Source organism: Labrus bergylta, chromosome 15, assembly GCF_963930695.1.
Source record: "Labrus bergylta chromosome 15, fLabBer1.1, whole genome shotgun sequence".
Classification (NCBI taxonomy): Eukaryota; Metazoa; Chordata; class Actinopteri; order Labriformes; family Labridae; genus Labrus; species Labrus bergylta.
Genome location: NC_089209.1, coordinates 26,347,485 through 26,361,900, shown reverse-complemented (window position 1 = coordinate 26,361,900; position 14,416 = coordinate 26,347,485). Strand labels below are relative to the sequence as shown.

General features: G+C 37.4%; 1 protein-coding gene across 1 annotated transcript; it reads left to right on the top strand.

Annotated features, from left to right (window-relative positions):
- The first annotated feature begins 3,712 nt into the window (after positions 1–3,712).
- On the top strand, positions 3,713–4,717 carry LOC114918050 (trace amine-associated receptor 1-like). The gene has a single exon (XM_029275750.1). The coding sequence runs from the start codon at positions 3,713–3,715 to the stop codon at positions 4,715–4,717; it is 1,005 nt and encodes a 334-aa protein (XP_029131583.1).
- The last annotated feature ends 9,699 nt before the right edge of the window (positions 4,718–14,416 follow it).

Below are 14,416 nucleotides of genomic sequence, written 5' to 3'. Positions count from 1 at the left end.
TCAATAAGATCAGAGGTGTAATCAGTATAGAGCTATATTTTTTAATGAATTGAGCATCCAAATTATAAACGTCATTAGCCTTAGAATTTGATAGTTTCTTGATTACTTTTGCACATTTTATTTCAGTTATCTCTTTACTACAAAAGGATGATGTTATAGACTCTGTGTTATTTGTGTATTGAGGTGAATTATGAATGGATTCCAGGTTTTTATTAAAGGCTGATATATTGTTATTTTTGCAGGCTGCGATTCTTTCTATTACAATGTGTTCTGTGAGTAGGTTGGTCCAGTGAGTTATGTTGCAGTATGTTTTTGATTTCCAGTTCTGATCGATGATTTTCTTGGCGATAAATAGATAGATAGATAGAGAGATAGATAGATAGATAGATACTTTACTGATCCCGAGAGAAATTCAAAGCATCCAGTAGCAGGTTACAAAGACGTACATGAAACATTTGTTACAAATTAACCACAAAACCGACCCCCCCCCCCCCCACACACACACACACACACACACACACACACACACACACACACACACATATATATATTAACCCGAAAAAAAGATTAAAATAATACCCCTAGATGAATCAAACTTAAACTGTGCAATTAAAAAATAGACTTATACAAGAAATGTACATAACCGGTGCAGGGATTATGCATGTGTAAACAAGAATTTATAAACAGTTGAGGGAAAAATCTGTAATTAGACCTGATCTGTAATTAGACCTGAGAAACGAGTAGCGGGTTTTTGTAGTTATTTGAGATGGTGATTTGTGATGTGTCTCCAAGTAAGCAAGGTAATGGGGACAGGAGGATTCTGCAGCCCAAGATAGTGGAGAGATTTTCAGTGACTGTGATCCAAAATGAGTGAACTGGTTGACAGGCCCAAGTGGCGTGAAGATAGTCATCTGTGCAACCATGAGTGCATTGTGAACAGATGTGTGTTAGCTAAACCCATTTTGAACATTTTACCTTGAGTGATGTGTGTCCTGTGGATGGTTTTGTATTGTATAAGTTGTAAATTTGTATTATTGGTCATAGAAAAGATGTTTTTATTGATTTGTATCCAGAAGTCAGGGTTGGGGCGCAGCGTCAGATCCTTTTTCTATTTTGTAGTGGGGAGTGTAATGGAGGTTGTTGATGTGGCTATAAGTTTATAAAGTTTAGAGATGATTTTTTTTTAATTACCGTATTGATTTTCATGATTTCTTCACTTGATGATTTTATGAACACACACCCTCTTTTTCTGTGCTGCTCATCTCCCTCTGCGCAGCAGCAGAAAAGTCTGGGCTTTTTTCTCAAAGTGTACACAAAAGCCTACATGTGCTGTGGCAGGTCTACTTTCCCGAGATATTTTCCTGACTATTGTTTCAGTCACATAGCAACGCACACTGTTGATTTTTGCTCGTGTGCGCTCTCCCCTTTCGCTCTGCATGTCATTCCCCACTCTCTCCCTGGTTTCCTTCTCTATCCAATGTCCTATCCAATACAGGCAAAAGCCCAAAAATAAAATCTATAAAAAAGATCAGCATTGACCGGGATCCACAGGGTCCATGTTTTATACAGATTACGATTAAAAGCCATAATCTTAGCCCATAAACATATATTTCTGTATTAATGAATGGTATATATTAACTTTTCAGTATTCATAGTTAATAGTCAATATATAATTCAATTAGTGCTGTTTGGATCTACGTATATAAAATAGTAAAGATGCTCTGTAGTTTGTGTATTTGAGTCAGGGATTACTCTTTTGGCAGATACCCTCAAAACTTGCCCCAGTTACGGTGATGAGCACTCAAAGGTTCCTTTTACTTTAAAGATTAAATCATCCATTAAACAAAAGACAACTTTTACTTTGATATTAAAGTAATTGAACAGTATATATTCCCTTACCTACAATCAGGGCAACCCTGAGATGTATTGTTTGTTCTTCTTTAAATTGGACTCTGTGGAAGTATTGTGTCATCATTCTCATTAAGTGGCCATGAATTTGTTTTGCACTCTTTGTTTGTTATTGCTAGAAAACAACGGGGCCCAGGATGAGAAGGTGAGACAATCCAGGAAGAGTGTATGTGTGTGTGTGTGTGTGTGTGAGTGAGTTTGTATTCTTTTGTGTTTATGTTAAGAGGCAGCGCAGGGACTGACAACCCCCTCTTACATTCACACCTCTAATTGGAGTGTTGCATTTCATCATCCAGCAGGAGACTTATGAAGTGCAGTCTATTTTTAAATAAAAACTTTGACTTTTGAAGTAAAGAGATCTTTGTTTTTTAAACCATGATACTTTTAACACCAATATCAGTATAAAATTGCATTGCAGTCGTTGAAGATCCCAAGGGAATCATATTACAGGACCTTGGCAATGTTGACAGTCCTTTTTCCAGTTTCTTTTTTTTGGAAATCCTAAAGTATGTCTCAATTAAGCAGCAACCTTCGGTGTTGAACAATGAAGCCGATGTGGAAGTGCAAAAATCCTGCAGTTCATAAAGAGTCCACTTGAGGCTATCTGCAGAAGCACAGGAAGTCACATAAACACCCATTTAAATAAGCCTGTTTTTACAGCATAAATTAACATGTTTACAGCCTTGTACAAAAAACAAATAGATCTGATTAGCTCATGTCTCGATCGGCAAACAATGTACTGTTCATTTTTTGATGACTCATCAGTTTTGATCTGATGAAGGATAAGAGTTATTCAAAATAAGGCGTGTAGCTGATCTGATTGAGAGGCGGTCGCGAAGTAATGGTTTGTCAAGAGACTTAAAACCCGCCTCAGCTCCAGCTCTCAGCCTGTCGTTAGATTGACTGAAAGGATGAGACAGCATTTTTAGCATGGAGACCACCATCGATGGGATTCCAAAGCCATTTGCAAGAACGTCACTCAGGCTTTGTCATTAATATCAACAATCTGTTGTCTCAGTGAGACTAGAGGCTTGCATCGCCGACACACTTTCACTATCCTCACCAGCCGACACTACCTGCTTCAATCCCCACCATCTGACAGTGCTTGACAGAGCCTCTTACATCTGTCGTATTTTAGTCATACTGTTCTGGCTCCTTACACTAATACAGTTTTTCTATTCTATAAACGGATTTTCTATTCATATTGTATCTATTCCAAATACCGTTGTGATTTTATAGCGGAGACAAGCAACATGTCCTCTCCAAAAATGTGGAACTACAAGTAATTTGAACTGCCCTGTTTCCAAAGGTGCAAAAGTTCTCCAACAGAATCAAAAGTGTTCAGCTGGCACACTTTGTGAGTGCTTCTCTCTGCTTCTCTAACCCCCACCCCCGATTAAAACAAAATCAGTAGTCAAGACGGGCAAAACCAACCTGAGGAAGAGAATATGTTTACGGATGAGTTAATATATATATAAACTATATACTATATATATTGTATATAGTTTGGTTTGAAAACATGTACTAATCCTATTTTTTGTTTTGCATCTCATGCAAAAAGCTGATTGGACAATAATTATGACAGTGAGGTAGGTGTGAAGAGGTATATTGGTTCTGCACAGTGGTACATGTCACTAGAACACACATTCATATGAACAGGTTGGATATGAAAAATATGCAGGTTCATTCATTTAACTATTTAACTGACTGTTAAAGACTTCATTGTTAATTGTAACTATTTTTTTAATGCTTTTTTTCTGAATTGCTTCTAAATACATTGTATTGAATAGTAGGATACTAAATCATGGAACCAGAAGTCTCCTACAATAGGACTGCCATTGTCATAGGCGTACATCCCTGCTATGAGATCAATGATTTCAATTATATTATGACAAAACACCCTTCCATTTTATGTGTTTTATTATTTATTTTCCTTGTATTATTGTCTGTTGTCACAGTGTGTGGGAACCTTCTGGTTATTATCTCTGTCATTTACTTCACACAGCTGCACACTCCTACAAACTATCTTATTCTCTCTGTGGCTGTTGCTGACCTTCTTGTGGGCATTATAGTCTTTCCTCTAAGCATGGCGTTTTCTCTGAGCTCATGTCTGTATCATGAGGATTTATTTTGCAAAGTACGAAGCAGTTTTGATGTGACACTTAGTACATGTTCTATTCTGAACCTGTGTTGTATTTCCATTGATAGATATTATGCAGTGTGTCAGCCCCTGCTGTACAAAACTAAAGTCAACCATCGTACTGCTGTGATCATGATCCTGGTCAGCTGGGGGGGTTCTGCTCTGATTGGGATTGGTATCTTAATTGCTGGATTGAACAATGAAAAATGTGTTGAAAGATGTTTAATAGATGCTCTTACTGAAAACATCATTGGTCCTATTTTATCATTTTACTTCCCAGTGATCATTATGCTCTGCATCTACCTCAAGATTTTCCTCGTGGCACAGAAACAGGCTCGCAGAATCCAGATCAAACCCAGCCAGAGCACAAAGTCTGGAGTAACTATCAGTAAGATGGAAAGAAAGGCCACCAAAACTCTTGCTATTGTTTTGGGAGTTTTTCTCTTATGTTGGACTCCTTTCTTTCTCTGCATCACCTTCTCACCTTTAAGTGATAACTCAGTTCCAGTCCCTGTCATTGAAACACTTAACTGGCTTACACTGTTAAATTCAATGCTTAATCCTTTTATTTACGCTTTCTTTTACAGCTGGTTCAGATCAGCTTTCACTATTATAATTTCTGGAAAAATATTTCGAGGTGATTTCACAAACACAAGACTGCTAAAATAGGCTTTTAAAATGTTGATAATGTCACAGAATAGTAACCCCTTAAAACAAACAATTATTAGCCAGAGTTACTTTACCAAGGTTACGTTTTCAAGGTTTTGGTGGTATCTTATTTTTGGTTCATATGTTGTTGTCTATATGACCCGTGTGTGATGTTGTAATGTTTGTTAGTTTGTTCTTACTGTGTTATCTTGATCTTTCTTACTTTTCTCCCCTTCTTTTATTTGAACAAAGTACAGTGTCTTCTGTAAAATGTAGTATTATTATAACTATTATCTTTGTGTGGTTTTGTCTTTGGTTGTGATTATTTCCCCAGCTACGATGCCTTTTGCTGTCTGTCATTTTGGTCTTTGACCTTGCGCTTTACATTGTGATTTACGGTTTGGAAAATAGCCTTAGAGTTCTAGCTTTCTCTCCTTCCTAGCAATGTAAAATAGAGGTGTTTTTGAATCTCCGCCCAGCTTGTTTTATTAATTTTATGATTAGAGGAACACTTTTTTCTTCTTTCTCACACCTGTAGTTGATGGGTCCTTGTCTATACAGATTCTGTGTTTCCACTACAACAGTTTGACTTAAGGGGGGCTTAAAGGGGCTTATTTAATGCTGAAGCTGTTAAAAGGATGGAACAGAAGTGGTAACTGCACATGAGGAAAAGGAACACAAGACAGTTTGGGTATGATAAGAACATTTCTTTGTACAGAAAACGTTATTTGGTATTCATCGTAATTAGTTGTGCTATGGACATTCAGGGGAATCCAAAAGGATAGAAACGGTGCTGGATGCAGCCAGAAAATTTCTTGATGTGATCAATATTACCGGAGAGGAACTTGACACCACAACAAGAAAAGGACTAGCACAGACTCAGACAACTGAGTCTGATTCATGGAGGGACAATGTTATGAAAGGGGAGCACTTTGGGGGGACTTTATAAATATTATGCACTGTCAAGCTATATAAAAAAAGGGTTAGGGTTAGTAGGTGGCGGTAATGCAACACATATGGATACCAACTGCCATTAAACCCCACAGAAGAAGAAGTTTCTATTTACCTTCTCTCTTGTCTGTTTATGACGAGGAGGGACAACAAATTACTTGAGTAGAAATTAATACATGAATTAATAAATAAATGAAAATATGAATACATAAATGCAGTGTGGCAATACACAATGAATGGGCTTGCAAGTGGTGTGCTGCGCCCACTGCGTCTTATCTGAAAGTTCCTTTCAATCAATCAATCAATAAATCAATCAATCTTTATTTGTATAGAATCAACTCACAACAAGTGTTATCTCGAGACACTTCAAAAGCAGGTAAAACACCTTACCCGTTGTTTAATAATATTACAAAAGAGCAGGTAAAAAGACCTTACTCATTGTTATGTTACAAAAAGCCGGTAAAAGACCTTACTTATTGCTATATTACAAAGACTGGCTTAATCCATCATGAGCACTTTAGCAAAGCAGCAAAAGTTACAGTGGTAAGAAAAAACTGCCTTATTAAAAGGCAGAAATCTTCAGGCCGGATCCTCGGTTCATAATGGAACAGCCTTCACAGGCCTAGACTGCACTGGGCTCGAAAAAGGGATATAGTAGAGGAACAAACCCCCCAAAAAGGCTTTGGTTTTCAAGATACCCCTACCCGAGGTAGAACAAAGCACGACCATATTTTTTCATAACTTGAACATGTCTAGTTTATGAAACGGATTGTTGTATAAAAATATTTTACTGCAAAATAACTTTTTTTGCATGTTTTATGCATCTTACCAAAAAACGAAAGTAGGTCAAATTAGGGCTTCTCCAAAAGGGACAGCTCTAGCCTTATCACATGTATCTCTAGGAATCAGAATCAGAATTTCACCAAATTTGGACAGGATGTTTACAGATAGTTATTAGTTACAATTATGCAAAGTTTTTATCAATACCATTTTCAATTTTTGAATTTTTCACACTTAAACACACTTGTAGTTTAGGCGGAAATTGAAAATTGAAACAAAAATTCAAAAGGTATGTATATCAAAGTCTGTCATTTTTTAATTAAGGACACCAAACATTAAAATATGTCATTTGTATCTTCTTTAGACTGTTGGTTGTGTTGTCTTTGGTTATGGTGCCTTGATTTGGTTGTGTTGTCTTTGGTTGTGTTGTCTTGATTTGGTTGTGTTGTCTTTGGTTGTGTTGTCTTGATTTGGTTGTGTTGTCTTTGGTTGTGTCGTCTTTGGTTGTGGTGTCTTGATTTGGTTGTGTTGTCTTTGGTTGTGTTGTCTTGATTTGGTTGTGGTGTCTTGATTTGGTTGGGGTGCCTTGATTTGGTTGTGTTGTCTTTGGTTGTGTTGTCTTTGGTTGTGGTGTCTTGATGTGTTTGTGTTGTCTTGATTTGGTTATGTTGTCTTGATTTGGTTGTGTTGTCTTTGGTTATGGTGTCTTGATTTGGTTATGTTGTCTTGATTTGGTTGTGTTGTCTTTGGTTATGGTGTCTTGATTTGGTTATGTTGTCTTGATTTGGTTGTGTTGTCTTTGGTTGTGGTGCCTTGATTTGGTTGTGTTGTCTTTGGTTGTGGTGTCTTGATTTTTTTGTGGTGCCTTGATTTGGTTGTGTTGTCTTTGGTTGTGTTGTCTTGGTTTGGTTATGTTGTCTTGATTTGGTTGTGGTGTCTTGCTTTGGTTATGTTGTTTTGATTTGGTTGTGTTGTCTTTGGTTATGTTGTCTTGATTTGGTTGTGTTGTCTTTGGTTATGGTGTCTTGACTTGGTTGTGTTGTCTTTGGTTGTGGTGCCTTGATTTGGTTGTGTTGTCTTTGGTTGTGGTGTCTTGATTTTTTTGTGGTGCCTTGATTTGGTTGTGTTGTCTTTGGTTGTGTTGTCTTGATTTGGTTATGTTGTCTTGATTTGGTTGTGGTGTCTTGATTTGGTTATGTTGTCTTGATTTTTTTGTGGTGCCTTGATTTGGTTGTGTTGTCTTTGGTTGTGTTGTCTATGGTTGTGTTGTCTTGATTTGGTTATGTTGTCTTGATTTTGTTATGTTGTCTTGATTTGGTTCTGTTGTCTTGATTTGGTTCTGTTGTCTTTGGTTATGGTGTCTTGATTTGGTTGTGGTGTCTTGATTTGGTTATGTTGTCTTGATTTGGTTGTGTTGTCTTTGGTTGTGGTGTCTTGATTTGGTTGTGGTGTCTTAATTTAGTTATGGTGTCTTGATTTGGTTATGTTGTCCTGATTTGGTTATGTTGTCTTGATTTGGTTGTGTTGTCTTTGGTTGTGGTGTCTTGATTTGGTTGTGGTGTCTTGATTTGGTTGTGTTGTCTTTGGTTGTGGTGTCTTGATTTGGTTGTGGTGTCTTGATTTGGTTGTGTTGTCTTTGGTTATGGTGTCTTGATTTGGTTATGTTGTCTTGATTTGGTTGTGTTGTCTTTGGTTGTGGTGTCTTGATTTGGTTGTGGTGTCTTGATTTAGTTATGGTGTCTTGATTTGGTTATGTTGTCCTGATTTGGTTGTGTTATCTTTGTTTGGTTGGTTGACATTGTTGATGGTTATTTTCTGCAGCAGTTGTTTTCTTAAAGCTCCTGGGAGGATTGTTTTGGTTGGGTATGGAGCTCACTTAAACTGATATCGTGAAATGGTTTACAAACGCAAACAAGATCTTAAGATAGAATATATTTTCTTCTGTGAAGTTATTCTTATTCGTTACTGCTTTCAGCGGGTTGGTGTCATTTTCTACAGCCAAGATTCAGAGTTAGGGATATATTTGACGGTTCAAACTTGGCAGAAGGAGATTTTTCATCAGTAAACACAACTTACACAAGCACAGGACAAGATCAGCGAAGAGATAAGAGGTCAAACTTTGTCTCCAGGGGATGCTTAGTGTGACACAACGGTTTTTAGTTGTACGGTGTTAAGCTCTCAGGTTCACAGCCATATTGTCTTAAGTGGAAATTCATCCTTTGTAATTAGCATTTAAAATCAAATGTCATTATATATAATGAGGTAAAATAAGTGTATAAAGAAGTTTTTTATAAACATGTTTGCATGATTGTTATCCTAATTTACCTTACACACATTTACGCCATCATAAGAATTGTTTTGTATCCCAGCTCCATTGGTTGCCTGATAAATCATCAACAAAATCTTTTTAACACTTTATCATACTTATGGTATTATAAAAACTATCCCTTCATCCAGTGTATTCTCTGGAGTAACTAGGGTTCATCTTAAAAGCAGGAGATATGGTGACTACACACCATCTTTATATGACTGAAATACATAAAAAAAAACTACAACAGGCTGTATGGGCGATATACAAATAGACTATATGAGGAATATTTAATTTCTAAGAACTTAAGGTTATATATATCAATATTGTTTTTTAGTTCATTAAGATTTCACAACTGATGTCAAGACAATGCTTTAATTTTTTAGAATGAAATAGAAACAATGTCATAGGTGACAATATTGTTAAAAGCAGCGAGTGTCATCATATAAATCATATGTAAGATAGAAAATATGAGACAAAATTTATTAGGAATAACTATAAAATGTTTAATTACATATATATTACAGAATACAATTATATTGTGTCTTGTTAAGTCTTAATCTATTGTTTGTGGCCACCTCCTCCCACATACACATCCATAGGGCCCCATTGTACCAGGTCGCCCTGAAATCCTGGCTGCACTAGTTTCCTGTTAGGGGCTGGTGACAGCACAGGGTCAAGTGAAAAGTCAAAAAACTTGCTTTTATGTTGAGATAACAGTCTAAAGAAGATACAAATGACATATTTTAATGTTTGGTGTCCTTAATTAAAAAATGACAGAATTTGATATACATACCTTTTGAATTTTTGTTTCAATTTTCAATTTCTGCCTAAACTACAAGTGTGTTTAAGTGTTTTTGAAATTCAAAAATTGAAAATGGTATTGATAAAAACTTTGCATAATTGTAACTAATAACTATCTGTAAACATCCTGTCCAAATTTGGTGAAATTCTGATTCCGATTCCCAGAGATACATGTGATAAGGCTAGAGCTGTCCCTTTTGGAGAAGCCCTAATTTGACCTATTTTCGTTTTTTGGTAAGATGCATAAAACATGCAAAAAAAGTTATTTTGCAGTAAAATATTTTTATACAACAATCCGTTTCATAAACTAGACATGTTCAAGTTATGAAAAAATATGGTCGTGCTTTGTTCTACCTCGGGTAGGGGTCTCTCAACTTTTAGGGGCCCAAGTTCCTCTACTAATAGGGGGAGATGAGATTAGATGCAGCAAGAAGTATAGGGGGAGGTGGGGGGGTTGTTGTTCAGACAGGCCATCCACCAACAATCCTGAGGAGCCAAAGAGCGCTCAGGAGCTTCATCGTGTTCTCAAGGGTAATAGTCAGGTGTACAGTGCTTCAGAACAGCTAGGCTATCTAATGCTGCAGGGAACAATATGTGGTAAATTAAACCTCTACACCCCTTCTCCATGCTGGTGCATAAAATAGCTAGTCAGACTGGTATAGATGAACAACACACAGAATCAACAGTCATGGCCAGGATGTCCTTTAAAACCTGAAGGAGGTCCAGATATATTGTCTGATGTTCTGAGCTTGCTAGGAGTATAAAAATCAGACTGTGAACAGTCCAATACTCAAACAACCTCACAGCCTTTGGAGTACTGTGTACACTATCAAGTGGGTTTGATGATAAGTACAGCTGAAAGGGACTAACAATTTCACTCCCGCAAGAACAATTTCTCATGTCCCTTTACCCTCGGTAAATCAATTACTTCTTCATGGTCGATTTCCTTTATCATTCTTCCTTGTGTAGAACGGAAGGAGAGTAGGGCTAGCGTGAAGCCCCTTTCTTAGATGACAAGTAATGGGACTGCTGGTAGAAAGAATATTTCTTCCCTACAGGGAAAAAAAGTCCTAAAAGGACTTTCCTTAAAAAGTCCTTATAATACAATACAAAGTGATATAAAAGTCAAGATATGGGCACATGCACTCCAGTGGCAATAAAACCCACCACTAGATCTGGTGCCATGAACTTTAGCATATAAGAGGACATATTCTCCCCCTTCTCCACCTTTTCAATCAGTCCCCTGTGGTCTAAATGAAACATCTATGCTGTGCTTTGTTCAAAATATAACATGAGTCAAGCACCAGAGGAGGTTTGTGACCCTGTAGAAACCAGCTCTCTCAGAACGCTCCGTTTTGGTGTGTGTCTCTTTAAATGCAATAAGCCCCCCCTGAGTTTTCCCGGTAGATATCAGGGGAGAGGAGGGGATTTTTTTTTTTACCAGAATCCCACTGTGACATCACAAGAACAGCTAATTTGAAACGGAGCACTTTTCTCTGTATTGTAAGACTTATGCAGACTACAAACAAAGAACTGGATGGATTTATTTCACATTTTGTCAGTAGTAGGTTACCCAAATATATGTTTAAAAACACTATAGAAGTGGATTTTTCACAATATGCCCCCTTTTAAAAAAGACTGTGGTCCATTGGCAGTTTAAAGATACATTCAAAGCTATGTAAACAGCAAAGTTGTAATGTGTCAGCTGTTATGATGTCCCTGTTTAACTAAACTATTATATCTAGCATCTAGCTACATTATTTGTGTTTATTTGCTTTGTCGGGCCAGCGAGGGGACGCAGACTTGCATCTGCACAATCTAACTCATAAGTATGACTTTCTATATCATCATTTTTTCTATACCATCATTTTTATTGCATAATTATAACTTAACAAGGGCAATTGGTTTTAATATTTTTTTGGCTGAAATTGTCTTCCATACACAACTGCCACACACATGTCCTCCCCCTCCATTTGGTTTTTCAGAGGTGTCAACGCAAATGTTTCTTCCTGCAGCACATCGGAGTTCACAGACTCTGCTCAATATCTCTTAAATCACTTGACTCATCGCTGGCAGAAGCATGAGTCCACATACTTTATATATTCTGTTTTCATCCAAGGCTTCTCTTTTTTCACTTTTTTTGTATATGACGACCCAACCAGTCATATTCATAACTTGCAACTGGTACGGCTGGAAAGGGGCTGTTATATGACACACATTTGAGTTAATAAAACACTTTTTTTCACATTTGCACATTTTTATACAGTTTGAAAATTTAGAAGACACTTTGCAACCATGATAAAAAAATGAAATTAGAGGTTTTTCTATTGCAATATCCTTTTTGGGAAAAGGAGCTGCCTGTGAATCAGGAGCTTGAGGTTCCCAATCCACGAACTTGCAACTTGAGAAGCAATAATAGATTTTGAGTTTGGAGACAAACTCATTCTTTTTTCCAACAAAATTGATCGCTGCACTATATGCGCATATATCTATTTACAGAGATAATGTCGAGGCTGTGTTGTTGTCTAATACAAGCCAATTCGTTCCAAAATTACAGTGCTGCCTTTAAGTTTTTTCTTCTTTTCAAACAGATTTCCTTTAGATACCAAGGCCTGTTAAAATGTAATTGATCAATAATAGTCAAACTACAAATGCAAACCAGAATGGTCAAGAATCTGTTCCCTGGCATCAATAGTCTGTATGCCTGTGCAGACTTACCTTTATAAAGAATATCAACAAACTAAAATGCACTTCCGCCCCTAATTGTTAATGTTTAATGTCGCAGTGCCCTAAACTTCCAATCTCACCCATGTCCAGTTGTTAGCAGAGTTTTGATTTTCCCAAGCCCCCCAGTTCCCTAGCTTAGGACAGCCTCCCAGTGCTGGACTCCCCCAGGCCTGACTGCCTGTCCGCCTGATCTTCTTGGAAGTAATACAGCAAGGGGAGGAACAGGACGGCCAGCGGCTGAGATAAGGACCACAAGAAGTTCCTCACATTACCTCACCCGATAAGGAAACAAGCAGAGAGAGAGATGCAGCGTGAGAGAGAGAGAAGGTCAGACTGGGAGGAATTCTCTGGATGGACGGTGATGCGCAGAGAGGCAGCTGGCGATTGGGGGGTTTTCTCCAATGGTTAAAGGATCTTGCTGGAATTTCGGGTACCAAAGAGACTCTGAGAACTCTGGAGAGAAACTTGGAGATTCTTTAACAGAATGGTGCAGCTACAGAAAATATGACCACTGACTATAGTATTTGTTGAGGCTTTGCTTGAGACTACCTGAGTTATTTGAGCTATTCTTGGGTATTTTAGACTATTAGGATACTCTAAGATTAGATGTAAAGATGACCTCAAGCTGTATGTTCTTCAGCGTATTTACCATCATACATACTGGATGATACTTTCAGCACGATCTACAACACAGAAAAGCCATTTTCCATCCAGTCAATGACAAGAGACGGAACAAAAGTAAATACAGATCTCAAGTTCTGGAGTGTTTTCTACACCATTTCCGTAGCATCAATGGCGGTAAATCCTCTGGAAGGTCTCATGTCGGTTGCAGCAAACCACCAGCTGGTCTCCAGCTCGACAGCTGAGCCACAGAGGCAGCAGCATCATGCAGCCAGAAGCCCAGCAGACCTGCATGGACACAGGCAGGGAACAGCTAGCAGCCGTGAGTCAAGGAAGTGGGTGAGTTTGAATAAAAAGCCAAAGTCAAGCCTCAATGTATTTTATAAGGGAAAGTGGCCATGCAGCAGACATATTCAAAGCAGACAGTTGAATTCTGCATAAATTAATGACAATCTCAACAGGATCTGATGTATACCATAGAAGCCAATTTCTAAAATGTCATCTTGTACAGAAAAACTCTATTAACTTCCAAGAAGACTGATACACAGATTGTTTGATGAGAGAAGATCATTCTCTGTGGCAGTGTGTGTGGAGGATCGAGAATGCATACATCCTTTATCTTCTGTGATCATGATTTCAGATGAATTTGCCTTTTTCATTTATATCAAGATTTAATGGAATAATTTTGCAGATCTCCTCTCATCAATAGGTTCTTAAGGATCATTTTTTCCAACATTTATTCTATTTCACAGTCAAGCCATTTGGGCCTATATGAAATTAAATGTTTTCTTTGTTTTCTTTATGTTTTTCTCTGAACATGACCTCTACACCAGGTGCACACCGTGTGTGAGTCCAGATCAAACTTTGGGTCTGGTTTTAGGTCTGCAGTCTCGTCCAGGACACTGAGGAGTCAGCACTCCCCAGAAAACGCAGCAAGAGAAAGAAGCCGCGTACGCAACCTGCGACAGGCCTTCCACAGCCTGCAGGTACACTGAACAAATACTCGTTTTTTATTTAAAATAGGCTCCTGCTCTTTTTTACAAGCTGTCATGAACTTTTAGGTATTCCCTTTACATTTGTAGTTTATGGCCTAGTAATTTTTTTGTGTGTTGAATTCAGTTTAGTAAATGTACTTAGATGTGATGTTGAGAGATGTTTCTCATGTACAATGAAATGTTATGGCTTATAAAAAATACAGTTATCCTGTCATTTGTTTATTTATTCACTGACAGAGGTGGTTATCTGTGTGTGTCTCTTTTATGTCCTCGTCTAAACCTTCACTCAGTATTATAAGTTTTAAGTCTTGTTTTACAATTGTCCATCATGTTAGTCAATCGGAATATTTAGACATTTTTGAAAAGTCTGCTTGGAAAAATAATAAAACTTACTACTTTCACGTGTCAATCTATACACTTTGATTTCAGTCATCTAAAATATTTCAAAACTAAAACTGTGAATACAATCTGACTTTAAAATGAGCAATATCTTAAAAGCAAATGTTTGTTATTTTGATATGAATGAAAACAGTT